General features: G+C 45.5%; 1 protein-coding gene and 1 long non-coding RNA gene across 3 annotated transcripts in view; one reads left to right on the forward strand and one right to left on the reverse strand.

Moving 5' to 3' along the window:
- Epb41l4b (erythrocyte membrane protein band 4.1 like 4B) overlaps positions 1 to 26,143 on the reverse strand; it is a 131,482-nt gene that overhangs the window by 11,330 nt on the left and 94,009 nt on the right. The window contains exons 16-22 of one of the 2 annotated variants that reach the window (XM_027943050.3): positions 25,075 to 25,280; positions 23,004 to 23,122; positions 18,488 to 18,613; positions 15,539 to 15,606; positions 12,634 to 12,732; positions 6,693 to 6,870; positions 4,792 to 4,869 (exon numbers count right to left, since the gene is read on the reverse strand). In XM_027943050.3, the coding sequence (XP_027798851.2) occupies positions 4,792 to 4,869; positions 6,693 to 6,870; positions 12,634 to 12,732; positions 15,539 to 15,606; positions 18,488 to 18,613; positions 23,004 to 23,122; positions 25,075 to 25,280 (874 nt within the window). Of the gene's footprint in view, positions 1 to 4,791; positions 4,870 to 6,692; positions 6,880 to 12,633; positions 12,733 to 15,538; positions 15,607 to 18,487; positions 18,614 to 23,003; positions 23,123 to 25,074; positions 25,281 to 26,143 lie in introns of both variants that reach the window. The other variant, XM_071600825.1, reaches the window with a different exon arrangement.
- Positions 4,774 to 12,499, forward strand: LOC139701619 (uncharacterized). Its single transcript, XR_011704146.1, has 3 exons — positions 4,774 to 4,846; positions 5,168 to 6,195; positions 12,175 to 12,499. It is a non-coding gene; the product is annotated as an uncharacterized lncRNA (long non-coding RNA).

Raw genomic sequence — 26,143 nt, forward strand, 5'->3', positions numbered from 1 at the left:
TCATTAGACAAGCGTTTCTGGCCTTTCTAAATATGCACCTGAATGGATTTCAGCAAAAGAGCATCCCTGGACTCTTACTAAATCCACCCCTTGGCTCTTAGTAAACGGAAAGGAAATAAGATAAGGCGTGTAATGGGATACTTTTTGAAATGCCATTTTATCTGCCTCCCCCCACCAAAGCCTTGGGGCTTTCCTACATGCGGGCAGCTGCATTCTTCTCTAACTACTTGACTTTTGAGTTTCAAAGTCTGACTCTGGGGGGAACAGAAAGATTCTTGGCATAGACTGATGAAAATGTGCTTCTTCATCATCTAGATAAGAAAAGAGACCTGCTGGTTTGAGGACAGGGGAGAAGAGTCAAGCAAAGGGAGGAGGGGGGACACTGGTGAGTCTTGAGCCAGTGGCCCTGGGCCTTTCTCCATGGCTGTGGCTGCAAACAGGGATTAAAGAGCAATCCAGGACCAGCGGCCCTGCTCAGGGAGAGCCACTCAGACCCCAGGACAGCTTGGTGCCCAGTATGTAGGGACTGATACCTCCCAGAAGGCGAGCGATCTCTACTTACCCAAAAGGACCACAAAAGAAGCAGAGTGTCCCAGATGTATCAGTGAACACTGGCACTATGGAATAATTGGTTTCTTTCCACCTGTGTACTAGGGAGCACAGATGAACCCACAGAGCTACAGAGGGGCACCCTGATTTGGTTCGAGATCAAGCTATGGCCCTCGTGGAAGAATGAGATTCAAAATAAACACTGAGCTGTGGAGCCAGATGGGAATCCACTTCTGACCCACAGCCCTGGGCTGTCCATGGGCCCTGTACAGCCTCCCTCCCTTGGCCAGGCCAATGTACTGTCTGACATCTGTGCTCTTCACTAACATGCCATGTGCCAGAAGGGACTGGGTTCTCACCAGTTCTGCCCTAGAGTCAGGTGAATGGTTTACCAAGTGCAGAGACCCGAGAACGCAGAGGTATAGCTGTGCTTGGTTTGTGGTACCTGAGGGTGGAGGAGGGCCGGCTCTGCATCCCCAGAGTCAAGTGACTCAATTGACACCAACACCCCCCTGCAGTACTCTCTCACAACCCGAGAGAATTCCAGTGATAGGTGCTGTGCTGTCACTGTCCTCTTCCTTTCCACCCTCGCGCCCTACCCCTCTGTCCCAGACAGGAACTCTTTGTGATCATGAACTCTGAGGCCGGAGCTGGAGACGGCAGGCATCAAGCTGCAAAGGGTGTCTGGCTTTGGATGGCTAAACTGAGCTACATAACACAAGATTCGGGGATTAGAAAAGTTTTGGGAAAAGGAGGGGGAGATGCTTTAAGAGTGAAGTTGGAAGGAGCACTTCTGTGGAGAGTTCCAGAACCCAAGTCCTTGGAGCAGGGCAGGAGGCAAGAGAATGAAAGAGGAGGCAAAGAGCTTTATCGTATGGTGCAGGGGAGTTCATCTAATCTTCTTGAATATGTTTTGAGAGATGACAGTTCAAGATTGGGCCTTCTTGTTACTCTTGTCTCTTTGGACTGGGCTTCTCTAAAAACCACTCCAAAGAGATCAGACCTGATTTCAGGTGCCTCAGTGGAACATACCTGAATAAAGGCAGGAACATTTGGTACGGTTCCAATCTCTCCAGTTCCCTGTCCTTCCAGTGCTGGCTCAAGGATTATGAGGACTTCAGGAATCTCAGCTAGAGGAGGGAGAGGGCTAGAGCTCGGGAAGTGACTGCCCAGGAAAATATTCACGAGGGATGGGCATCACCTGGGGAGTTTGACACTCTTGCCCCATAAAGTGCTGCTTCCTCTTCCCAAGGAAATGCTTAAGGAGAACCCAGAGACAAGGCCAGAGGCCAAGGGCACAGAGCTGGCAGAACCACCCCTCGTCCAGGCTGAGTCAGACCAAGGTACCGGGTACCTCCCATCCCCACGCCCTACTTAGCAACTCTGGGGACCAAACCTGGGCTGACAACTTGGAGATGGTCCCAGAATTTTCCCAAAGCCTGGGCTGTGGAGGATAGGGATGGGGCCAGGGAATCTGACTGGATAATGGGGAAAGAGAGACACATCCTGGCTCAGACCATCTGCCACTGGGAAATGTGCTGAAACAGCAGCCCAGGGCCTGGGTTCCAGTGCTGACCCTGACACAGACAAGCTGTGTGATCTGCTACAAGTGTCTGGTCTTCTCTGGACCTTGGCTTCCCCACCTTTTTCTGTGTGTGTGTGTGGGGGGGGGCGGGGGGGTTCTGGGGATTGAACCCAGGCCTTGTGCATGTGAACCAAATACTCTACCAACTGAGCTGTATCCCCAGCCCTGCCTGGCTTCCCCATTTGTAGGGGAGGAAAGGGAAGAGATGGTCCCAAGGCACCACTCCCACTGACAGGTCAGATGCAAGAGCTCAAGGAAGTCCTGGCTACTAGTCAGGCATACACTACTTCCCTCTGGTCCCAGCTCCTTCCTGTGGTGGATTAAGAAGCCCCTCTGCAGCCTCCCCCATCAGGTGCAGGATGCTGACCTGGAGATGGTGAACATGGCTACAGGTGCACTGGTGCTTGTGATGCCCCTAGCCCTGAGTCTGCTCTCCCCTTGGCAAGGTGAGAGGGCTGGCTTTGTATTTCTGAGATGCTGAGAGGAGGGGATGGAGGGGAGGGGATCAGCCAAAAGGAGTAGGAGATTGCCCACATTCCCCTCCTCCTCTCTAGGATCCACTGACCCTCATGGGAACAGGATTCATTTTGAGCAAAGTGCAGTCAGAGCCGGGCACCAAGGAAAGCCCATAGCAGAGTGGGCTCTTGCCAAAATGCCAGGCATTGTGGGCTGCTCGTGCCCCAAGACAAAAGGCACCCGTCCTGAGCACACATATTCACTGCAGACCTCAGTGGGCAGCTGTGTCTCAGTGTGGTACAAGGATGTCCCCTGTCCAGGCCTGGGCAGTGCAGCACGCTGAACCCTAATTGAGAGCTAGTCAGAGTTGCTCAACATATAGGCGGGGCTTCCCAAGGAGAGGAGTGAGCTTCCTGGTGCTGCAGGGGGCGCCAGCAGAGGCAGGACTGTCACTGACTTTGGGTCAGCAGATCCCTGAGTTCCTGCCACATGCTGCTTTCTTCCTCATCTCAGTGTGTAACATCCAAACGAAAACAGATAATTTAATTCCACAGGTAATGAAATCTACCAGCTGCATTCCCAGTACAAGTCTCCAAAGGAATCCTACCACTCCTGGAAAGCCCACTGTGTATTATTTTTATAAACTGACCCTTTTTCTAAGATCCACCAGACCCTTTATTAAATTCTCAGTACTTTGATCATGCTGTATTTTCTACCTAGAATGTCTGGGTTCATTTTCTTCACCAGGCAAACTCCTATTCATACTCTAAAACCCAGGCTCCGTGAGCCTCCCTTTCCCATTGCCTCCAGGTACAGTTAAATATTAGGTCCCACAGAAGTGGCAGTTCATAAGGGTGATGAAGTGGTGCCGAAAGGGCCTCTGCTTCTGGGTCACCACCTCTGAAAGGCAGAGGGAAGAGGAAGGGGTCCTCCCACAGTCTTGGCAATCTGTCTAACAAGGAGGCTGTGAATCATTCTGCGACTTTGACACAGGAAGGGTCTAACTCTGGACTGACCAGAGCAGGGGTCACCCATTGTCACTTGTCAGCTGTTTATCCAAAGCTCTCAGACTGCATCAACTGTCCCGATGAGACAGGCAATTGTGTCAATGATCTCCTTATGCCAGCTGGTCAGCAGTGGTGGGTCCCATGTGTCCTCTCTGGAAAACCTTCCAGAAATCTCTCCTAAATACCTCAATCCTCCTCTAGCAAGTGGGTCCTGAATGACTCCAGCTTCTGGTCTCTACCTGAGCATCTTCTCACATTGCTCATGGCCTTTATCAACCTGACATCCCCTCCACCTCTAGCTGTCCTCTCCATTCCCACAGCCCAGCACATGGACAGGCAAGCAGCAAACTCCTAGGAGATAGGTCTTGACTTGCTCACATTTTGGCTTATAGCTCAAAGTGGTGACTTAAGCTTAATACAAGGTGGACTGTGATTTATGCTCCAGTACACTTGGGTACCGCACTGAGCCCAGCCAAAGATATAAGCAAGTTTCCCTGTAATAATACCTTGCACATCTTTATGGCACTTTCTGTTCTCATAGGACACACATGCATGTGCGTGTGCGCTCATAAAATTCTTATAACTCTCCTGTGACAAACAATGGCATCCTTTATCTCATAGAAGATGGAGCAGTGATTGTCCAGTGACAAGGCTTTTCAAAGGGGGAGTACAGACTGCACACAGGACCTGGCTGTGTGATTTCTGCTTCAGTGCTCTGTCCTTTAAAAAGGGTTTCTCACCAGAAAGACTCTCATAAGGGCCACTACCCACAAGGGGAGACCTGAATGCAGAAGATGGATGATAGTCAGAGGCACAAGGGGCCTGGAAAGCCAGGGTTCAGGCTCGAGCCACTGTTTTAGACCAGACAGATTGGTGGAAGCAAGAGCAAGAGATGGGTGGGCATGCAGGGCACAGCCCAGGAAGCCACAAAGCCAAGACCCAAGCACGGAGAAGCCCTGTGAGCAGCAGACAGGCGAGGGTGGGCGCCCCCACCCCCACCCCCAGAGGGGCAGCCCTTCCTCCAGGACTGAGAGGTGTGGGACCCAAGGTGCCTGAATCTCCACCCCAGGAGGTACTCCCTGTGCCTCCTAGATAAGAGGAAGGGCCCTCCTAGAAGCACTCTCCACCCAGACCTCTGCCAAGATGTTGCTAGGGGCTGTGGCTTTTCTTGTTTTAGAAAAATAGGAAGTTTACCAGAGGAGTTGCTTCTGTGAAATCCATCAGGAGATCTCCAGGCTCCAAGGTAAAGGTCCCTCCCCGGTCAGAGGGGCTCTGCAAAGGTAAAGATATCCCCTGTTAGCGATGCCTCTGGATTGGCAGTAAATGCACCAGAAAGATGGTGGTCCACTTCCCCTCTACCCACTTGCTAACACTGAGCTCATCAGGATGCCCACCCCCCACATCTCCCTTGCTCATCAGTGCACAAAATGTTGAGACTGAACCCCAATATTTTTTTCTGGAATCTTTATAGATAGAAGTAGGGCACGGGGTGGGGAAGTGTCCTTTTTAGAGCTGAAAACAACTTTTCTTAAGTTTTCTGAGTGTTCTTTGATTGGTCTTTCGGGAAAAGGCTTTAAAGAGTCCTTTGAATGTATACCGAGAGAGCGGGCTGTCCTGCAGGGGAGGATCAATTGGCCTTTAGGAGCTAAACTGATCTGCAGGAAAAAAAAGGGTAAGATGCTCATGGTGTGGGTGGGGGTGGCACCTCTGAACATTATGCTCCTTGGTTTTGGAAAACATTTTGTCCCTCCTGCTCTGGGGTCTTAGCTGCATGGGTGATCCCGAGGCCCTTTCGAGGGGAGGAAAAACAAGGAGCCATCGACCTGATATGAGCAGGGCCCTAAGGGGAGAGATGGCCAGGAGAGGGAGCCCTGAGGCCTTTGGAAGGATGTCGCCTGCTTTCCCTGCCTCCCCAGCACCACTCCCTTCTGTTTGTAAATATTTCTGCCTGGGTTTAACCAGCTGGAGGATCTGTGATGGGAGCCTGTGTCCACACTTGAGACCAAGTTATAAGAGGACTCTCTGCTGTGAAGAGAAACCCAACTTAGGATGCCAGGAGGTGATCTGCAGAAATGCAGAGAACCTCAGTCTCAGCCAGTCACTGGCTGCGGGTGTCAGCCACATTCCTGTGTCTGGTCCAGACTCCTGGGGAAAGGACCAGGGAAAGACCAGCCTTGGGCATGCGGGATATGGGCTTGGACTATTGCTATATAGATACTGCCAAGAACTGTGACCCTGGAAACTGCAGAAGCCTCAGGCATCCAGTTCAGAGACCGGATGCCAGCCCCTGGGCTGGGCGAAGGAGCAGACCTTCTCATCTTAGGTGGAGGCAACTGAGTCTTGGAGGAAAAACAGCTTTGGAAGTGAGCAGTCACAAGGCCTGTGAATGGAGCACCTGGGAACTGATCAGAGCTCTGGTCTTGCCTTCAGGACAATTGTCCTGCGTGCACACCTTTCCTTGTGCAGGTGCACGGACCAAAACAACCTTTGACTCAGCAGCCACTTGGACAGCAATAGGTTTGTCTGTGTTTGGACCAATTGCCCAAGAGTGACCAATTGCTAAAGGTCACTCAGAGAAAATCAAGGGAAATGTCTCAGGTAAGAGACATTTTTTGTTACTTTCCATTCCCATCTCTGGCGATTTTCTGAAATTTCAAACTGATAAAGAGTAATATTTCCCATCTTCAAATTTTTAACATGGTTTATTTTGTAAAAGGAATGGGATGGAGATAAGTCTGTTTTTATTCCTTCAAGTTGTCCATCATGGAGTGGGGGGGGGGATGTTTCTCTCTTGCTGTCATTACAGTAGAGTGATAGCTTATGTAAAATGATATTCTAAACAAAAATTGCCCCCAAGAATTCATTTAAATTGCTCTTAAAGTACAGTGTGTGTGGCTTTAGATCAGAGCATGTCTCCCACAAATGGCTGGCTCATATTTCGGGGACAGGGTACATGAAAACATGTCTTGACATTTTCAAATCTGAATACACAAAAAGCATCATGCAAAATTTAAGTGCACACACAGAATGCCACTCACTCAAAGGACCCTGCCTGCCCAGCACATAGCGGTTGACCCTTAGTACTTCTGCCATACCTTGGCCGCTGGAGACAGCAGGCTCTTGCCTTCTGACTTGTGAGGTGAGCTGACTTTCTGGAGCTTGGGGGACACCAGTGGCACTGAGGCTTGTGTGGCAGCTGTGGTGGAGTCTGTGGCTGGGGCTGTGGTGACTCCCACCGCCTCGGCCAGGTCTGGAGGGAGGTCGTCTTCATCACTGCGGTTACTAAAAGCACATGAAGCTCTGCTCATTACAATAACACACGGGCTGCAGGGAGGCCTGGGCGGGGGCTCCCTCAATACGCGTCCACCTGACATCCAGCGGACAGAGTCAGAGACACTGACTTTTTTATATACCAAAGCAAATTTGAGCTGGATTTTCTGTCACTCACCAGGAATTTTTTTTTTTTAAATTGTGTGAAATACATATAAAGTGCTATTATCATTTTAAGTCCTTGTAACATTACAGTTCAGTAGCACTAAATACATTTACCATGTTGTGTAGCCATCACTACTACCTTTCCCCCAAATCTTTGCATCCACCCCAAAGAAACTCTGTATTGTTACTGAACATAGCTTTCTGTGGCTGCCTCCCCACAGCTTCTGGAAGCACCTATTCCTCTGTGTGTCTCAATGAATTTGACTACTCTAGGCACCTGTGGAAGCAAAATCGAACCACTTCTGTCCTTCTGGGTCTGGTTTGTCACATTCACTATGGTGTTTTCAAGGTACAATCATGTTGTAGCATTTATCAAGATGTCATTCTTCTATGGTGAAGAATCCACTGGGTGGGTGTACCACATATTCTTGTCCATTCATCTGTTGATGGACACTTGCGTTCCTTCATCTTCTAGCTCTGCAACTAACACTGCTATGAACACGAGTGTGCAAATACCTGCTTGGCTCCTTGTTTGCAATTCTTTTGGATTGGAATTTCATCTAGGGAGAAGAGTTGCCGGGTCCTATGCTACTTCTTTGCTTAGCTTCTTGAGGAACCACCACAGCAAAGGCTATTATTTGGAGAGGTGGCCTTTAGGCAGGTGTATACAAGGTTCATAGAAACCTATGGCTTTGAGCCAAAGACATAATAGCCTCTTTTGTGGCCTTGTTAGGTACGAACTGTCTGTTGGGTGCGACAAGCTGGTTACAGGGGAGGAGTGTTTGTTTGGGGGCCAAGTAGCTTTGGTCTTAGAACCTCTCTGTGAGGAGGAGGTGACCTGGGAAGGAAAGGACTTGACAGGAAGCCACCACAATGGAGGGGAAGTCTGGCCTGGCACTGCAGCTTATCTCCAGGCTTGGATTTGGAAAGAAGCTTTGATGTCCCACAGCATACGCCAAGCCTGGTAGCCCCTTCTGACCTGGTCACCCTGGCATGGCACTGGAGCAGTGCCATTGATTCCCCATTCTTAGCGTGGACAATATCTTCTCCAACTTTTAGAAATTAAGACAAGTCTCCCAGCTGCTAACCTGCCGGCTTCCTGCCTGTGCAGTAGAGTTAACTCAGAAGGACTGAGATGCTCAAACTCCCTACATTCCAGAGGAACCACGGGCACAGACCAGCTCCTGGGAGACATCCTCTGGGCCCTGGGGTATCCTGCCTGGGGAGAGTCTGTGTACCCAACAGCTTGGGCCATGTCAGAGTTTATGTTCTCAATGTGCTATATGGTGAAACACCTGGATTTGTATACCTGGGGTTTTAGGACTACGCTGTATCAGTCTGATCTGAGGCAGGCGTGGGGGTGGTCTGATCTTAATAAGCTAAGGTCAGTCATATGGGCGCTCCATGCCTACGTGATTGACCCCTAATAAAAACCACTTTTCATTGCATAAGTGAGCTTCCCTGGTTGGTAATACTCCCCATATATTGTTGCATGTTATTTCTGGGAGAATGAATCCCTGCCCATGTGACTCCACAGAGAGAGGGCAATGGGAGTATTTTCCTGGACTCCACCTCTGGGCTTTTTCTCTTGTTGAGATTAATTGGTTTCCTTCACTGTTACACATGGTAACCGTGAGTGTGACTGCTTTTCTTAGTTCTGTGAGTCCTTCTAGTGAGTCATCATCCTTGAGGATGGCCTTGGGGACCCCCGGCACACTGTCTCTACTGGAGCACCCCCTGAAGCCATCCTGGCACAGGGGTTGAGTTTTCAAAACGATAGCTGAGCTCAAGAGTAAAGATAAAAGATGGCTGATGGGCACAAATGAGGCCTGTGCCTGGTCCCTCCTGATGGTCCCTGGGCAGTGGGCCTCATGGGGAACATGGCCCCAGATCACAGCTGCAGTGTGGATTGGCCCTGGGGGATTTTAGATCAGTCTGTGTTTGGAAAAGACTCTCAAGGAGGATTTAAGATTCATTACTAAAAAGGGGAGGTGGAAGGTTTGAACAAGTTTGTGGAAAAATTAATAAGATATCACATATTTGCAACCACACAGATAAAGCAGGTCATGTAAGTTATTCGGGCATGTGCCCATTAAATTTTCTCAAAAACCTTGTGATTTGATCTCCAATTTTTCAGAGAATCAGATGTGATTTCATGTGATCAAAGTCACAAACCTGGGTACGTGGAGGAGTTGAGTTAAATTTTTTTTACCTCATTTAAAAAAAAATGTGGTAATCTGGCTAGTTAAGTGGAGGAGTGGGGTAATTTTTTTTCTTTTACTTCATTTAAAAGAACTGTATTCTTAAGAGCCTATTTATTATTTATTTTTACATAAAAAGCCATTTCAGAAAACAGCTCATCTTTCACAGCAGGAAGTCGAATAATACTGTCTAAACTTGAAAAGCTCCAAATTTTTCATGGGATTTTATAATCTTTTGTCGTAACTTAGATCTTATGACAAAGAAATATATCTAAAATTCAGTAATGTTAAATTCAGAAAACTACATTTTTTAATACTTTATTTTTTAGCTGTAGATGGACACAATACCTTTATTTTTTATTTTTTTATGTGGTGCTGAGGATCGAACCCAGTGCTTCACATGTGCTGGGTGAGTGCTCTACCACTGAGCCACAACCCCAATGCCACAAAATAACATTTTAATAAATAAAATTTTATGTGTAGAGCTTTGTTTTGAAATTATTTTTTTTTATATTTTAACAAAATATGCACAGAAGCATGTCTAAAGTAATAATCATCTGCTGTGAACACCTGTATATATATATATACATATATACATATATATATATACACATATATACATATATACATATATATACATATATACATATATATATATATATATATATATATATATATATATATATATATATATATATATACATTTTTTTTGTGTGTGGTGCTGGGAATGAACCCATGCTAAGAGGGATTTCTGCCACTGAGCTATATCCTCACTCCCTACTTGGTATTTTTGATGTCATGGTTCTGGGGAATTGGTTACTTTTCTCTTTGAACTTCCATGTGTCATTTATTGAATATTTAAAGACTTTTTTCACTGTGTTCAAATAAGTAGCAAAGTTATATTCCTGGAAAAAGATAAAACAGCTCACCATTTTCTTCCCAGCCCATGGCTGGTCAGGAACTTCTGGGTTCAAGAGATCCTCCTGCCTCAGCCTCCTGAGTAGCTGAGGCCACAGGTGTGTACCACCTTGCCTGCTTTGCTAGCCATTTTCTAAAACCTACTAGCTATAAGTATAAAGATGACACTTCTATATGCCTTGACCTCTGCCGAGCTCCTCCACTCCCCTTTTTCTCTGCACACAGCAGCCAACACTTTTATTTCTTGTCATATTTCCAGGAAAGTACATGGCTGAGGTTTTTGTTTATATCCTTAAAAGCAGTGGCTAAAAAAAAAAAAACTCCTTCAGAGCACCTGAATGTTACGATGGCCTTGGTAAAGCAGCTAACATCTGAATACACATAACTCAGGTCTAAGAGCCAGAAAAACTGTGATAGCACACACATCTGCACACAAAAAGGATAACACAGAAAATGGTTCCAGAAAAGCCAAAATCTGAGTTTTTCCATCTGTGTTTCTTGACCGCATGCCTTTCAACTTTATCAACCTCTAGGAGTTAAACAGATGAGCAAATGAGCAGTAACCACTGTTGGAGATTGAAGAACTATTTTGGGGGGAAGAAAGGTAACATTGGAAAAAAAATCCCATCCATTACATTTGCTATTTTCTACTAATGGGGAAATGCTGCCATTCTTTGATTTTTCAAAACAGAATATTTGGGGGCAGTTTAATAAACATGCTTTTAAGTTACAGATTTGAAAAGGGTTTTCTTCAAAGAGCCAATTTGGTGAGTGAGTGAAATTTTCTTTCCTTCCGGGCCATCTAGCAGTCAGTCATTATTTCAAACATGATTACATATCCCAAATGGGTGATAATGACATTTCGAGTTTCAAAATGTAAAAGGAAAGGCAAATCCCGCCAGCCTTATCCTTGGGGAAGCAGACTTTTAACGGTTTAATTTGTTCCCCGGAGATCATTAGGACTGTTAATTATTTGAACCCTATTCATTTTGGTTTTCCTAGGAAATGCAGTTGCTATATTATCCGGAAGTTTCTATTAAAGCTAATGAGGTAGGATGTGTCCGTACTAATCCCCCTCCCGCAGCATGCCTTTTCCTCTTTTCACAAGATGCAAATGATAGCACTGAGACAGCTGTTTGAGGATTGCATCTGGGGCCACCTCCATGCCCTACACTTCACACTCTGGAGACCCACAAACTTGGACTTTTTCTCAGAAGTTTCCAGGGGAAAAAAGGAAAGAGAGCCCTTCGGTGGCCTGGCCCCTTACTATCGCCTTTACCTATGCTAACCCCCACAAAATCCCTGAGGTAGACATTAGCACAACCATCCTGCAGATGCAGAAATAATAGCTCAAAAATAAATTTTCCAAGAGCTTATAGCTGTAAACCAGCCAGGGCTCCAACAGAAAGAAGACCTTTCAGCCCCAGAGCCCCTATGCTTTCCATTGCATCTGGAGATATCCCTGCAGCTCTCTGACCAAATCATGCCCAGGCGCACTGCCCGGCCCAAAGCCAAGGTCAAGAAAAGGGAACTACCATTGGGACGACCACTATGACTTATCAACCACCACCTTTACTGCAACACCTTTCTGTCTTTTTTGGATTGTAACTCCATTTTGGATTTGACACTCGGCCTTTGCCACCAATACACGGTGACTCTTTGGATGGGAATTGTCAAAGACACTTTGCTCTTCCCTTGACCATCCCTAGAACAATCCAGTGCACACTGTAGCCAAGAGACCTATGTTAAACTGAGCTGAAAAGAAGTGGGTGGGCCCTGGTGGAATGTGGCTCCTTCCACTGGTCTCACAGAGAGCTCAGTGCTTAGCTCTGGCTCTGCTGACAGACCTTGCTACCCTTTACTATCAGGTCATGGGAGGCAGCTTTTGCTATGGCCTCCAGGGATCCCTGTCCTGGTATTCAGGCTCCCATATATGCCTCCTCTTGAGTATGAGCTGCACCTAGTGACTTGCTTCTCATGAATAGAATGTGGCAAAGTGATAAGTTGTCATTTCTGTGATTAGGTTACAAGACTGTGACCTTCGCCTTGCTAGCACCCTCTCTGGGTGACTACAACTGAGATAACCTTGGCCCAATGCCCTTGGGTACCAGGAACTATGGGAAGGGGCCTTCGGATGAGACCACAGCCCTCACTCACACCTTGAACACAGTCTTGTGAGAGATCCTGACACAGAGGAGGAGCCAAGGAAGCCAAGCCTGGACTCCAGCCCCCCGCAACTGGGAGGCAATAACTGAGGATTGTTTGGGAGTAGTTTGGTTATACAGAAATCAATAATGATTATACATGTATGTTTTCAGGGGGAAAGTTCTGGTCCCATTATGACCCAAGTTGGAAATAAACAGAATTTGGAGAATGGCTCTCTCTCTCTCTGGGAATGGTATGAAGGGTTAAGAAACATTTATAACCAATACGTTTAGCATCAGTGCGGTTATAACTGAAAAACTTGCAATACAGAACTCACAAACTATATTGTCTTGTTAACTTCCTCACTCGGGGAGGCTTGATTTCCGGTTTTTCCACAGCTGGCTGGGCAGTTTCCACACGTATAGGGATAGGACTTCTAGAGACATACCAAAAAAGAGAATACCACCAATAAAAAAGGTTTATGGTCTCGTTTTAGCCAAACAGACTGCTTTCTCAGTGAATTCATACCTTAATAACACTGGTAGTCCAGAAATCCATTTATTTTTGCCTTTCTGTTCTACTGATTTAATAACTGCAACTGAAAACAGAAAACCCCAAACAACCAACCAACAAGCAAAAATAATGGGGAAGAAAATATAGCAAGCAAGGAACTAAATATAATTGGGGAACCAAATAAAATTTCCGTGTCCCACATAGCCACCCCACAATATGAATGTTTGATTCATAAACAGGTAAAATGGATAAACTAAACTCAGTTTGACTTCCTTAAAAGTTTTACTTTTAATCTGCTAGCTATGTATTTTAAACATAGCACAGAACACATTTCAAGAAAATAAAGCTGAGTAGTATACTTTATGTGAAAAATGCATAACCAGAAGCCCACTAGCATTTACTCTAAAACATTTTAATTCTATGTACATATGAAAATATTAAAACTTAAGTTTAACTTTATCTTTCCTCAGTCATTTATGCCTGACAGGTGGTAGGCCCTACTCAAAACAGTGATTTTTAAGGAAAAGTTTTAAATATTTTTGAAGTGATCATGACTAAATTCATTTTTTAAAATATATTTATTTTGTTTATTTATTTTTATGTGGTGCTGAGGATCAAACTCAGTGACTTACATGTGGGAGGCAAGTGCTCTGCCTCTGAGCCACACATCCATCCTCAGTTCCACTAAATTCATTTATTAAAAGTCAGTAATGACTTTCTTTTGGGGACAGGGGAAGGCACCAAGGATTGAACTCAGGGGATCTTGACTACTGAGACACATCCCCAGCCCTATTTTGTATTTTATTTAGAGACAGGGTCTCACTGGGTTGCTTAACACCTCGCCTTTGCTGAGGCTGGCTTTGAACTCATGATCCTCCTGCCTCAGCCTCCAGAGCCCCTGGGATGACAGGCATGCGCCATCACACCCGACTGAATCACTAATGACTTTCTAGCACCAAAGGAGCATCTAAACAAATTGAGACCTTCAGCAAGGGACCCCAACAAGTCAATTAACATTTCTGAGCCTCTGTGTTTTCTTCTATCCAATGCCTAATTATTTGTGATCAGTATGTGGCTGGTGCCTAATAAATGTTTGCTGAGTAACTACAGGAATGAGCAAATGAGGACCTGAAGTCAGTGGCTTCTCAGGCTGGGAGCTCAGAGGAAGCTGAACATGGACCTTGGAAGATTTTAGCCTTGTAGGAGCTCAGACCTCTGCTTGGGTAGAATGGCTGATATCTGTGAAAGCTTTGCAGAGAAGTTTCCTCCTAACCACAGGGAGGCCAGACCAGCAAGGTGGGAGACAGTGTGGAGACCTGGCTGAATGTAGGGCACTGGAAATGCTGACAAGGGAGGTCCCAGTGACAAAGTAAGGGATGACAGGGGGCCATGTCACCAGGGGCCCAAGTCTGAGGTGTTTACTCTGAAGGCAATGGCAGTCTCTAAAGGCTTTAAGAAGGGGAGTGGCATAGTCAGGTGCAATTTGGAAAGGTGCTCAGAAGGGGACATTGGAGAAGGGAGGCCAGGGCATCTTAGAGTACTGTTGGGATAGTACCCAGGATGGGCAGTAACGAGGCCTGGGAGTTAGCAGGGATTATGATTCTGGAGAGGAAAGGATGGATGTGGCGGTAGTAGGAAAGCCACATTGATAGGATGTGGTGGCCAACTAGGTGAGGGGATGAGGCAGGAGGTTTTCAGGCCAGGGTAAGGAGAAGGGAAAGTCATCAAGATGGGAAAACAGGTGGAGGATGATGGAGGAGGGTGGAAAGAGATGAACTGAATTTTTGGAATGTCCAGAGGGTAAGGCGTCTCTGGTGGAAGACAGATTTATACCAAGAACATAGGTTGGAAATCATAAGGTGATAAAAAGGAATGTTAACTTTTTAAAAAATATATATTTTTAGTTTAAGATGGACTCAATACCTTTATTTGGTTTATTTAGTTTTTTTATGTGGTGCTGGGGATCGAAACCAGTGTCCCATGCATGCTGGGCTAGCGCTCTACCACTGAGCCACAACCCCAGCCCAGAATGTTAAATTTAAAAAAATATATATATATATATATTTTTTGTTGTCAATGGACCTTTATTTTATTTATTTATATGTGGTGCTGAGAATTGAACCCAGTGCCTCACACCTGCTAGGCAAGCGTTCTACCACTGAGCAACTACCCCAGCCCCGGAATATTAACTTTTACTTTGGGCATCAAGCGAGTAGTTCTATACACCTGAGCTGTTTGTTAAATTGCTGACTCTGTCCCCATCAGCATCCCACCCCCCCCCCCCAATAGGATCTGAAGGCCCTGGAGTTGGACTCAAAAGTCTGTGCCTTTAACAAGAGACGATGGAGTTGTCCTTGGACATTTTGGGGGGAAACTCTACCCTAGGGAGCCCCTACAGATGTTAGTAGACAACAGGCTGGTAATGAAGCTGCCACGATCCATAGGTTGCTACTGATCTGGGCACATGACAAGGTCATAACTCTATGTTATGAGACAACCCAAGTGTCTAAAATTCTTTGTTGGTATAGCAGGTAGTGATATTAATTCTGAGACTCAGCAGCAGTTGTTTGAGGTGGGTCTTTGAGGTTCACATTCCCTTAGTTTCATTTTCCCTCTCTGATGGAAATTATCAGCTAATTCATAGCATGACATAACATGTCAGCAATGTTTTGAAGATAATGTTGGCTACACCGAGTGTCATCTCCCCATTCGAACAAGAAGCAACAGACCTTACATTAGTGTCCTGAAGACTGGATTTCTTATTGATATTTACAAATGTCGATTCCTCTTTTCCAATCTGTAAGACAAAATGGGTTAGTCCAAACTGAATCTCTTGGCATGCAAAAATGTTTTCAAGTCTTCCACAATCTAAGGATTATAGAAATGTAAAGGTGGACCAAAGAGCGAATTCATCATGTATTCAGTCAATAGCAAACCTTGTTATGGTATTTATGTAAGTTTACAGAAATGTGTTTTCTTGAGTCATTCTCCTCCATGGGGATTAAGACATAATTATTCAAATGCAATCAATTATTGTATTCCTACTTTTATTGAACACCTGCTACGTGCCAGCTCATGCTTGAATGAGAAAGGGATGGTGTGGGAAAAGCCAAACCCACAACTGGCTCACCTCACAGTTTAGATCGGGAATAATTACCAGCTGTATGCTCACACAGCCTTACAGTTTACAAAGGGATCTGGAATCTGTTCTTTCACATCAGTGGAACAAGCCTGGGAGGAATTACATCATTTGATTTTGACAGAAGCCTTGTCTTCTTCCCTCTGGTGAGTTCCAAAGAATGACAGGGGAGGAAGGGACACCCACTCAGCCTGCCAGGCCAGCAGAACGCACAGTACTCGATGACAGACACAGCCCTCATGCTTGTCACAGCACACAGAGCTGGGCCTCTGTTCTAAGCATACAGTGAGTGGTACTGCTCGGACCCTGGCTCAGAGGGCACTGCCCGGTTGGCCTGCATGGGTGCCAAACACATCCAGCCCTGGCTCCCTGTTGGAACTCGATTCTTTTCCTTACACCCTTGCTCTACATGGAGGCCAAGAGGGAATTCAGACCTAACTCTCTGGGGGGATGCACAACCCTTTCCCCACAGCCCCTCGGGACACTCTAAGCCAGGGGTTCTTAAGGCAGGTCCCTGTTTTCCCGTGAACACTCAGCAGCATCTCCTGTTCTATGATAATAGTGGGAACTGTTTCACAAAGTGTTCTGAGACCAATCAGGTGTGAAGGAAACTAAAACAGGTTTCTTTGCCGCAGGACTTCTCAGAACCTATTAGAAGATGTGTGCATTGGGACTGTTTCAGGGGATTTAGTGAGCAGAATTTCCAGAACAATCAGGAAGCCTCCTGGAGGGCTGGTGCACCTTTTAACATCTTGGGGAACGCTGCTCTGAAATTACTGAGTTCTCATCTCACTCTCTCCTCCTTTCCTCCTTTCCTGCCCTTCCACCCTGTCTGTTTGGCTAGGGCACTCTCTTTTCTTCATATTTGTTTCTCATATTTTTCTATATTTTGCAGAATGAAAAGTTTACAACACACTGTACTTCCTCACTGGTGCAGAAACATGGTGTGAGCAGAATGGGGCCACTGGGCACATGATAGAGCTTTCTAGAGTGGATCAAAGCAGCTTTGTAAACTTGGAATATGTCAGTATTATTTGTTCCACGACAGTATAAAAATGGCATACTCTAAAATGATGAAGATAGCTGGATTAAGACAAAGGTAATGTGTGACTATAACTTTAATATCTAACATGCAATGAGAAGAAGGTCAACATGGTCATCCTATAAAAAGTGCTACCACTGTTACCTACAATCAGAGCCCCTGACAACTTCATCACGCCCGATCTGTAGTAATTATTGTCAATATCCACACAATGGTAGGGCAAGGCATTGTGTTGGGTACTGGGTACTTTACACAGATGGTCTCATTCAGTCTTCACAGTAACCTAAGGTGGTTAGATACCATTTTCCTCATTTTACACCTGAGAAAAACCGAGGCTCAGATTAATGAACAAGTTTAAGGTGATGCTGCTGAAACATGGTAGACTGATTCGAACCCAGGCCACCTGACTTTGAAACTTATATTCTCTACCTTACTGCTTCCTGTTTGGATCACAGTTCCCAAATAAGAAGAAATTCTATAAGCCCTTTCTGGGTTTTCATGGTATGTTCTGGAAGGATCTAAATTACTCAGATTGCTAAATAAATGGGAATAATAATATAAGAGATTACTAAATATTGCTTTGTCCTCAGCAACACAGGCATAAATATTAAGTTCATGAGTGAGCTCACGGACAACTGTAGCTTTTCATATACTGGTTCCAGGGCAGGGATGACAAATGGATTTCTACTTGAGTGACAACCTTGTTGACTGGTATCTCCTTGGAAGACCTTTTGTATAGAAGATAATCCTGAGGCTGCATTTAGGGTCACAGGGAGTGTGGTGATCACTGCATATAACCAGTGAGATCTGTTAGGGGTGCTAGTGGTGGGTAATGAGAGTTATGGAACTGTCGTCTCTCATCTCCAGCTTGTCCTCCGCACCTCTACTTGGTGGACCTGAGGCAGAACCAGCAAATTCAGTAACTGCTTTCCCAGCTGGCTTCAGGATAGGACATGTCAATAGGGGGCGCTAGTGGGGCAGAACTTGCTCTTTTCTGTTTGTTTCTAGCTTCCTTGAGTCACCCCATCCTGGCTGCTTCACCTGGGCAGTGGCAGTTCCTCCAGGCCACATGGGTTTCTTACTCCAGCTCAGAGACACCAGAACTGGCTGCTGGGACCCTTACTAAGAAATCCAAATTTCATCTGAGTGTCCCTGGGCCATGGAGCTGGAAAGTGCTTCCTTGCAGTTTCTCTTTCTAGTTCCTGAGAATAGTGTGACTCCGAGTGTGGCCCCAGGAGCTGGTTGGAAATGCCTATTCCTCAGCCCGACCCTGACCTGCTGAATCCATGGGGCTGGGCCAGCTCTCCTGAGGACTCACACATACCTAATTAATAACTGGATATCAGTTAAGAATTCTTGCTACTAAAGTTTCAGTTCACCTACCAAGGCATGATTCCTATCTCCAGTCTGGACCCCGACTGACGTGGTGCCTGGGTCCCTCCCGATGGCGTGGAGGAAGTCCGTAACCTGAACGCAAGGGAGCCAGGCTCCGCATACCTGGGCACTCACCCGGGAAGCGTTCTCCAGCTGCGCTTTCAGAATGTTGCACTTCACGTGATCTGCCACGGGCGAGGGCAACAGGGGTGTCTGAAGAGTCTTCTCAGAGACCTTCTTTTCCTCGGCCTGAAACAAATCAAAATCCAGACGATGGATTGTAAGCAGAAAACAAAACAAAACATGCACGTTAACTTTCCCAATGGCTGCGACTGCACAGAATACAGATCCAAGTATCCGGGCAAATGTGCCACCAGCTCCATGCATCTGTGCCCCAGGTTCACTCATCCTCTTATGAGGGAGGGAGAAGACACATCAGGAGCTGGGAGTGAGGCCTGAGAAGGTGAGGAAGGGGATCATCAGGGGTCAGGCGGCAAGAGCCCGTGGCAGAACCGGGCTAGGGCTTCAACTTCTTTATTCATTCTCCCCACAATCGCAAGTCTGACACAGAAAGCCAACACTGTGACTTGTAGGGTCAAGGGAAAGAGTGCAAAATATCTGTGGATGTTTTTACAATAAATCTCGCTAAAAACTGGTGTGTGTGTACGTGTGTTTTGCTGGGGACTGAACCCAAGGCCTTGTGCATACTAAGCAAGTGCCCTACCACTGAGCTAAATCTCCAGTCCTAAAACTGTGATTCTTAACAAGGAATTTGTATCTGTATTCCTTTTTTGGAGGGGGCTGGAAATTGAACCCAGGGATAATCACATGCTCTACCATTCAACTACACCCCCAGCCCCTGTTACAGTATTGCAGAGCATCTTGGAAATTGGTACCACCTTCACTCTTTTTACCATCTCCCGAGTGTTAACTGAACATGTACCTAAAATTCCTGTGATCCCAGGGCACCCTGGGACAAATATTCATATTTGAACTATGCTCAAAGCAATGATATCTTTGAAATCTTAGGCTTTGTAACTATTCTATGTATTATTATAGACATGATGACATTTCCATAATAATTAAAATAAAAAGCACTTATCCACATGGGTAATCCCAACTCATCTTTAATGGTACACACACCACTTTTGGGAAATAATGTCTTATTGCTAACTGTACTATCATGGCCATTGCATACCCCAGCACTAATATGGTGCTTGATGCAGAGTAGGTGTCCATTAAACACCTACTGAGGACAATTATGATGATATACAGCTATCATCAGAAGAGATATGCATTTAATAAGAAAGCTCAAAACCACATGATTGCCAGAGGCAATCCAGCAATACCAATATCATGTCAGCCATCCTGTACGAGGGCAAGAAGGAGATGTTCTAAAGCCCTCAAGTTCTTCATGTCCCCAAATTATTTGGTCACTAATTTGAAAGTCCTCTTGAGCACCTTGGTACTCTTAGTAGCAATATTATAAAAGCCATAGAGGCAGCACAAGGCAATTGGCTGATGGACACCACTTGACAAAGAAAAGAGGACATAGTATACAGGTTCCCAGGGGGACCGCCAGACACACAGAGGAGCGTTTGTGAGAGCAAGCAGCAATTTCACATAATGCCAGAACAGGCAGAGGCAAAAATCCCAGATCTGCTCCTCAGTTTTGCCTTCTTAGTACTATTTAAAAAGAGAATGAGGTTGCTAGGGGTGTAGCTCAGTAGTGAAGAGTGTTCTCTAGTGTGTGCAAAGCCCTGGGTTCGTTTCCCACCAGCGCATGCATGTACACACACACACACACACACACACACACATGATGATAGTGATGATAAAAAGAAAAATAACTCCAGTGGGTAACATTTACTGAGAGCTTACTATGAGTCAGCTGTTGACTATAAATTTCATATGCATGTCTCACTTAATCCTCTCATTTGTTCCACCCATTTGGAAGTAGGTACAAGTATTATCCTCCCCACTTTTATAAAAGGTGAAGGACTTATATGATATAAACAGAAACTAGAGAATTAATATCCTCATTTTATAGATGAGAAAAACAAAGCAGAGAGATGGGAAGTGACTTGTCCAAGATCACACAGGAGATAAGCAGAAGGGCCAACATTCGCATTCAGGAACAGTGGCTTTGGTAGACGCAGCCCAGAGCTCCTAACCACACCACCATACTGCTCCCCTTGCCTTCTCTGACTCAGTCTCTCTCTCTCTCTTTTTTAAGAAATGTCTTTCAGTTGTCGGTGGACCTTTATTTTTTATCTATCTATCTATCTATCTATCTATCTATCTATCTATCTGTCTATCTATCTGCAGTGCTGAGAATCGAACCCAGTTCCTCACACATGCTAGGCAAGTGCTCTACCACTGACCTACAACCCCAGCCCATGTCTCATTCTCTTTATTCACAAGATTTTCAGGATGTTCAAGTAAGGAAAAAAATTTTTAAAGATACAAATGACACTTTCATGTCAGATTCTTTGGTTAGAAAAGAAAATATAACAAAAAGTTACTTTGGGTGGGAGGACAGTAATGACCCTAAGCCATCTAGTTGTGCTTGAAGAACTGGCTCTTTTGACTAGATTCATTATCCTGAGGGACTTAAGTTTTCTCCTTTAGGCAAATCACTAACTTATTTATAACTTGTATTTTAAAAGGTAGGATTTGTAGCATAGACTTTGGATAATTTATCTTGTGTTTATAAATCCTGTTATGTAAAGATATCTGTTCCATATTAAATGGATGTTTTCATTGATATGTGAAGAGTTAATTTTTTAATTAGGTTTAATTTTTCTGGAATAATATAGGAATGAAATTAGTTATTAAGCCCATCTGAGGTTTTTTGACAATTGCTTGAGGGAATGTGGTTATACTGACAGTAATGACCGAAGACCTACTTAAAGAAACGAAATGCTGCTAAAATAAGAAGAGAACAGCAATTCAGCAACGATTTCCCCCCAGAACTTTGGAATTCTAAATTACTTTTTTGGACATAAAATTCATGCCATATCATTCCTGTCCCATCTGGATGAAGCAAGAGCAATAATGTTCAGCTTTATGAATTGACTCAGGTAAAGGCCGACATAAATTTTGGAAATTTTGTGCAATATTATATAATTTTTTTGTTGTTTGTTTCAAAGGCATTTCTCTCCAGGCATGGTGGTACATGACTGTAATCCTAGCTACTGAGGAGGCCAAAGCAGGAGGATCACAAGTTCAAAGCCAACCTAGGCAACTTAGTGAGACCCTGGGGGGAAAACAAAATAAAAAGGTCTGGGAGTGTAACTCAGTGGTAGAGCACCCGTGGGACAATCCCCAGTACTCCCCAATACACACACACACACACACACACACAGAAAAAGGCATTTCTATGGGAGATCACAAAACAACAGGTCCAGTCTGGAGGAAGGTCCCAGAATGTTGTGCTTTCTGTGTTCTGAATTATCATACTTGATATTTTATGTTCAGCTTGAATCGTGGAAAGACACTTTATCGTTCAATATTTCAAAACACACAAATGGATGCCAATTGGGCCTTTGGATTATTATAGTTGGAAATAGGCCATCTGTTGGAAGATGTCATCTGGGAATAAAGAAATGATCAGATGCATATTTAAATTGTTGATACAAATTGTTTACACATTGGAAATCTGATGACATTCACATTCCTGTGATAATTCTGGGTGTGACTTTGGAACCGAGTAGTGAAAATGACTTCTCATCATTAAATAATCCCAGGGGGTCATCTAAGAACAAACAGAAGATGCTCCATCTTTAAGGTCGGGGGAAAAAAAACTTTAAAAGCCATCCAAGCCAGTGTTCCCAATTGTGATATCATGCTATCAAGTGAGGTCTATTGCAAGAAATGCTCTATTGATGACAAAGAATCATAGTGTGAAATAATATGCTATGTTCATAGGTTGGGACAGCGTCAGAGTTACCTGGATAATCGCTTTGACCTAGGTTTCTTGCTTACTAATCTTTCTTTCTTTCCTGTTCTCTTTTTTTTTTTTGATGCTGGGGATTGAACCCAGGGCCTTGTGTGTGCTAAGCATGAGCTCTCCTCTGAGCTACACTCCCAGCCCCCTAATGTATTTCTCTGAATGGAGGATAAAAAAGGGAAGTTATAATAAGTTATAGCTGAGCTACAGGGCAATGCTCTGTAATGCACAGATGTTCCAGATATGCCTTGACCCAGAGCAAGCCACTGTCCCCAATATCATGGCAACTACAAATGGCTATTGCGCTTGTGAGTTCTCTGCTGTTCAATATGCTGTATTTCACTGCAAAATAGTTCTAGATTTTGTCCAACTCTGGGTAAGCCCGTATTCAACCCATTTATCATGTGTATTGTTGAAGAAAAGTTGAAAACCAAGAGATTAAGAAGAGGGAGAAGATCAATCCAGGGGGAACATGATCTATTGGGCAATGCCCAGCCCTGTAATTCACCCAGCAAGAAGGTAAGTGAAGTTTTGCTCCTAAAAGACAGCCTGAGCTGAAAAGTCAAGAAAGATGGTAGAAGTCCCTCCAGGCACAGGCATGTGGTTTAACAGGTAGGTCACGTTAACAGGCCCAGGTCTGGTATGAGCACCAAGTCCATGTTCATGCAGAGCCCCGGGAGCTGGCACCTTGTTAATGTTGATATGCAGAGTGGGCCAGGGTCCAGCAGCCTTCACCGTCTCCAGCTCCAGCTTCTTCAGATGGGCAGCAGCATCACTGAACAGAGCAGGTGGTCCAGGACTCAGTTCTACACAGCAGCCGGGGAAAATGAATAAGGAAGGGTCAAAGGAGAGACAGCTATAGAGGCTAAGGGACACTCGCCAGATCCTGGCCCCCAGCACCCTGTTTGCCTGCCTCCTTGTCTTCTTGCTTGATGGGTTGTGAGAATATCTGAGGTCACGGTTTCAAGGTCTAACTCCGCCCCCATCAGCTCCATGAGCTGGGTGGGCCTGGCTAAAGTGCTTTACCTTTCTGAGCCTCGGAGTCATTTTTAAATAAAAATAAAATTATTTACCTTGTAGGGTTGCTGTGAACATTAAGTGAGCTTTTATTCATATACAAGTGTTTTAAAAGTGAAAAAGCTCTATGCAAACTAGAAAGATTAGTATTCAGTCTAAGAGACACAAAAATGTGCCCTTAAAAGCCATGTTACGTTTCTAAAATCAAATCCACTGACTTTGATTTTTTTGTACCACTGGGGATTAGTTGGCCACCTTTTCTCCCTTTAGCTTGAATTTACTCACTGACATATTAAATATTCATTACAAAGTAAAACTTGTGCTAATAGTCAATTGGGATCTAGGAAGCCGAAAGAAAAGAGATGCATGAGACACAATTCTGGTCTAAAGGGAGAGACAGAGACATGCACAGATACTTCAAATAAAAAGCAGCAAAAGTCATAATTAGTGATAGGAACGAGAGAGAAGGCACTCCAAAGCCTGGATTGGTGATAAAGAATGATTCACGGATAACATTTGAGCTGGTTCCTGAGGGATGCATAGGACTTCACCAGGACAGAGAAAAGCCTTCTAGGAAGAGGCAACAAGTGCAAGGGACAGAGCTGGCACAGCATTCGGTGAGAGGAGAGGCGCTCTGTGTAGCCAGAGTGAGCTAAGGAGTCGGGGAGGCTGGAGACCTTGGCAGGAGCCAGGTTGTGAAGGTCTGTGTGTGGCCAGGCTCAGCAGGGTGGCCTTCATCCCAGGACAGTGAACTCCTGCAAGGCCTTAAGGCATCTGGATAGAGCCATCTGGTGAAAGTAGATTTGGCAGCTTTTTCAGGGAGGCTGGAGGAGGTGCCCATCGGGAGGTTGCCACGATTACCCAGATATAAGATGAGGCAGGGATTCGGCAGAGGCAGCCGGGGCAGCCATGAGGGCACAGAGCTCAGTCTTCACACAAGTGGGTTATGAGTACCCATATCCAGCTCAGTCAACCCAGAATTGCTTTCTGTGGTCAATGAAGGAGAGGATCGTGGTGTTTTACCGGCTCCCAGGCTCATGCCATGCTGGGGCTGGAAGAGCCCTTGGTTCTCATCTCCTCACCTCCACCCCATCCCCAGAAGAGGAAATCAAGGCACCGTGAGGGACCCCCCCCTACAGCAGGAACCAGAGCCAACACCACCTGACTCTGCCTTAGCACCAGATGGAGAACCAGTCCTTTCCCCCAGTTCACCAGAGGCAAATTCCTTGCTAAAATAAAAGACAATTTCTAAAAAAATAAAAATAAAATAGCAGACATACAAAACCCAAGCCTGCGGGTTAAAATTAGATGGGAGAGAGAGAACCTCACTCTGTCGTTGTATTACTAACGGAGTTCTGATGGGGACCCGCATCAGTGGTCCACCTGACACCACCTTGTTCTCAGAAGTCCCATGTCAGAAAGTGGGCAGGACAGGTTTCCCTGGAATTAGGACAGTGGCAATTCCAGCCACCACCTCCCTGCCCTCTTTCTCCTTCCTATTGCTTGAGCCGGGGCTGGATACTGTACCCACAGAGGACTGGGGGCAATGGTTACCCTGTAATGACATTGGAGACTATGACTCCCAAGTGCCCCTACCTAAAGGCATCAGGCTCTTCTCTGTCCCCATCCAAACCCAGTAACCAGCATAGCATCACCTCCCGTGTTGCCTGGGAAGGGTCTGCCTTGAGCTGCTAGAGAAGCCACTCCTGCAAGCAGGAGTCCCCCTCCTCCCCCAACTCACTTGTGAGGGACTTGCTGCTGGAGTTCGGGGACCTCAAGGGCCCCTCCTTGCTCTCCAGGGTCAGTGACAGGCCGTAGTTGGAGTGGTGCTGGTGCTGGCGGTGATGCCGTCCCGAAGCCTTGGCGGGGAACGGGGTGCCCCCGTTCTCCTCGATGCCAAAGGGCAGCCGGTCCGAGGGGCTGAGCACCGGGGAGGGGAGCGGGTAGCTGTGGTGGCGACAGAGTCAGGATTTAGAAAAGCAAAACATCTTGATCATCCGGTAGGTTTCGAAAGATGATCTTTAAGCGTCAAATACCAAAGAGAAACGGGTTCAACACATAAGATTCCTGCTTAAAATGGGAGGTCAGGGGCATTGTATGGAGGGCGAGGTGGAAATCTGCATAGATCAGAGACCTTCTTCCTTGGACCTTAAAAAATTCTTGATTTGGATCCTGGGGTGGTAGCTCAATGGCAGTGTGCTTGCCTGGCACGTATGAGGCACTGGGTTCGACTCTTAGCACCCCATAAAAATAAATAAATAAAGCTATTGTGTCCATCTACAGCTAAAAAATATTTTTTAAAAAAAAATTCTTAATTTTGAAATGGAATGAAAACATTGCTATATTTTAGAGGCATTCTCTAAATGGAAGACATGACAACTATAATAAAATGTTAAATGATCCTAGAAGATCATGTTACAAACTAGAAGTTCCTCTCCACCCTGCCCAGCACATTGAAAGCCCAATATTGTCACACTTTCTGATTCCAATGGCTCCTCTCTGTGTTTACCAATATTTTCCTGTTCAAAGCCCCTTCATCCCCCACCTAGACTCCTGGACAAGATTCTCTCCCACCCTAGACTCCCTCCTTCAGTCCCTCCCCCACAGAGAAGTTTCCAGAATGGTATTCTAATTATCTTCCAGAGGAGGACACTCTTCCTGGGGGAGCTGGAATACATCTCATCTTCACCCTTTCAGGACAGAAATCCCCCTTGGAAATCCAAGGAACCCCACAGACCTTCCCTGCAGATGCAAAGTTCCCCAGGACTCCAGGGCTGCTGGAACTGTCTGGGGACTCGTTAAGAGCTAGG

This window comes from Marmota flaviventris, chromosome 13, assembly GCF_047511675.1.
Source record: "Marmota flaviventris isolate mMarFla1 chromosome 13, mMarFla1.hap1, whole genome shotgun sequence".
NCBI lineage: Eukaryota > Metazoa > Chordata > Mammalia > Rodentia > Sciuridae > Marmota > Marmota flaviventris.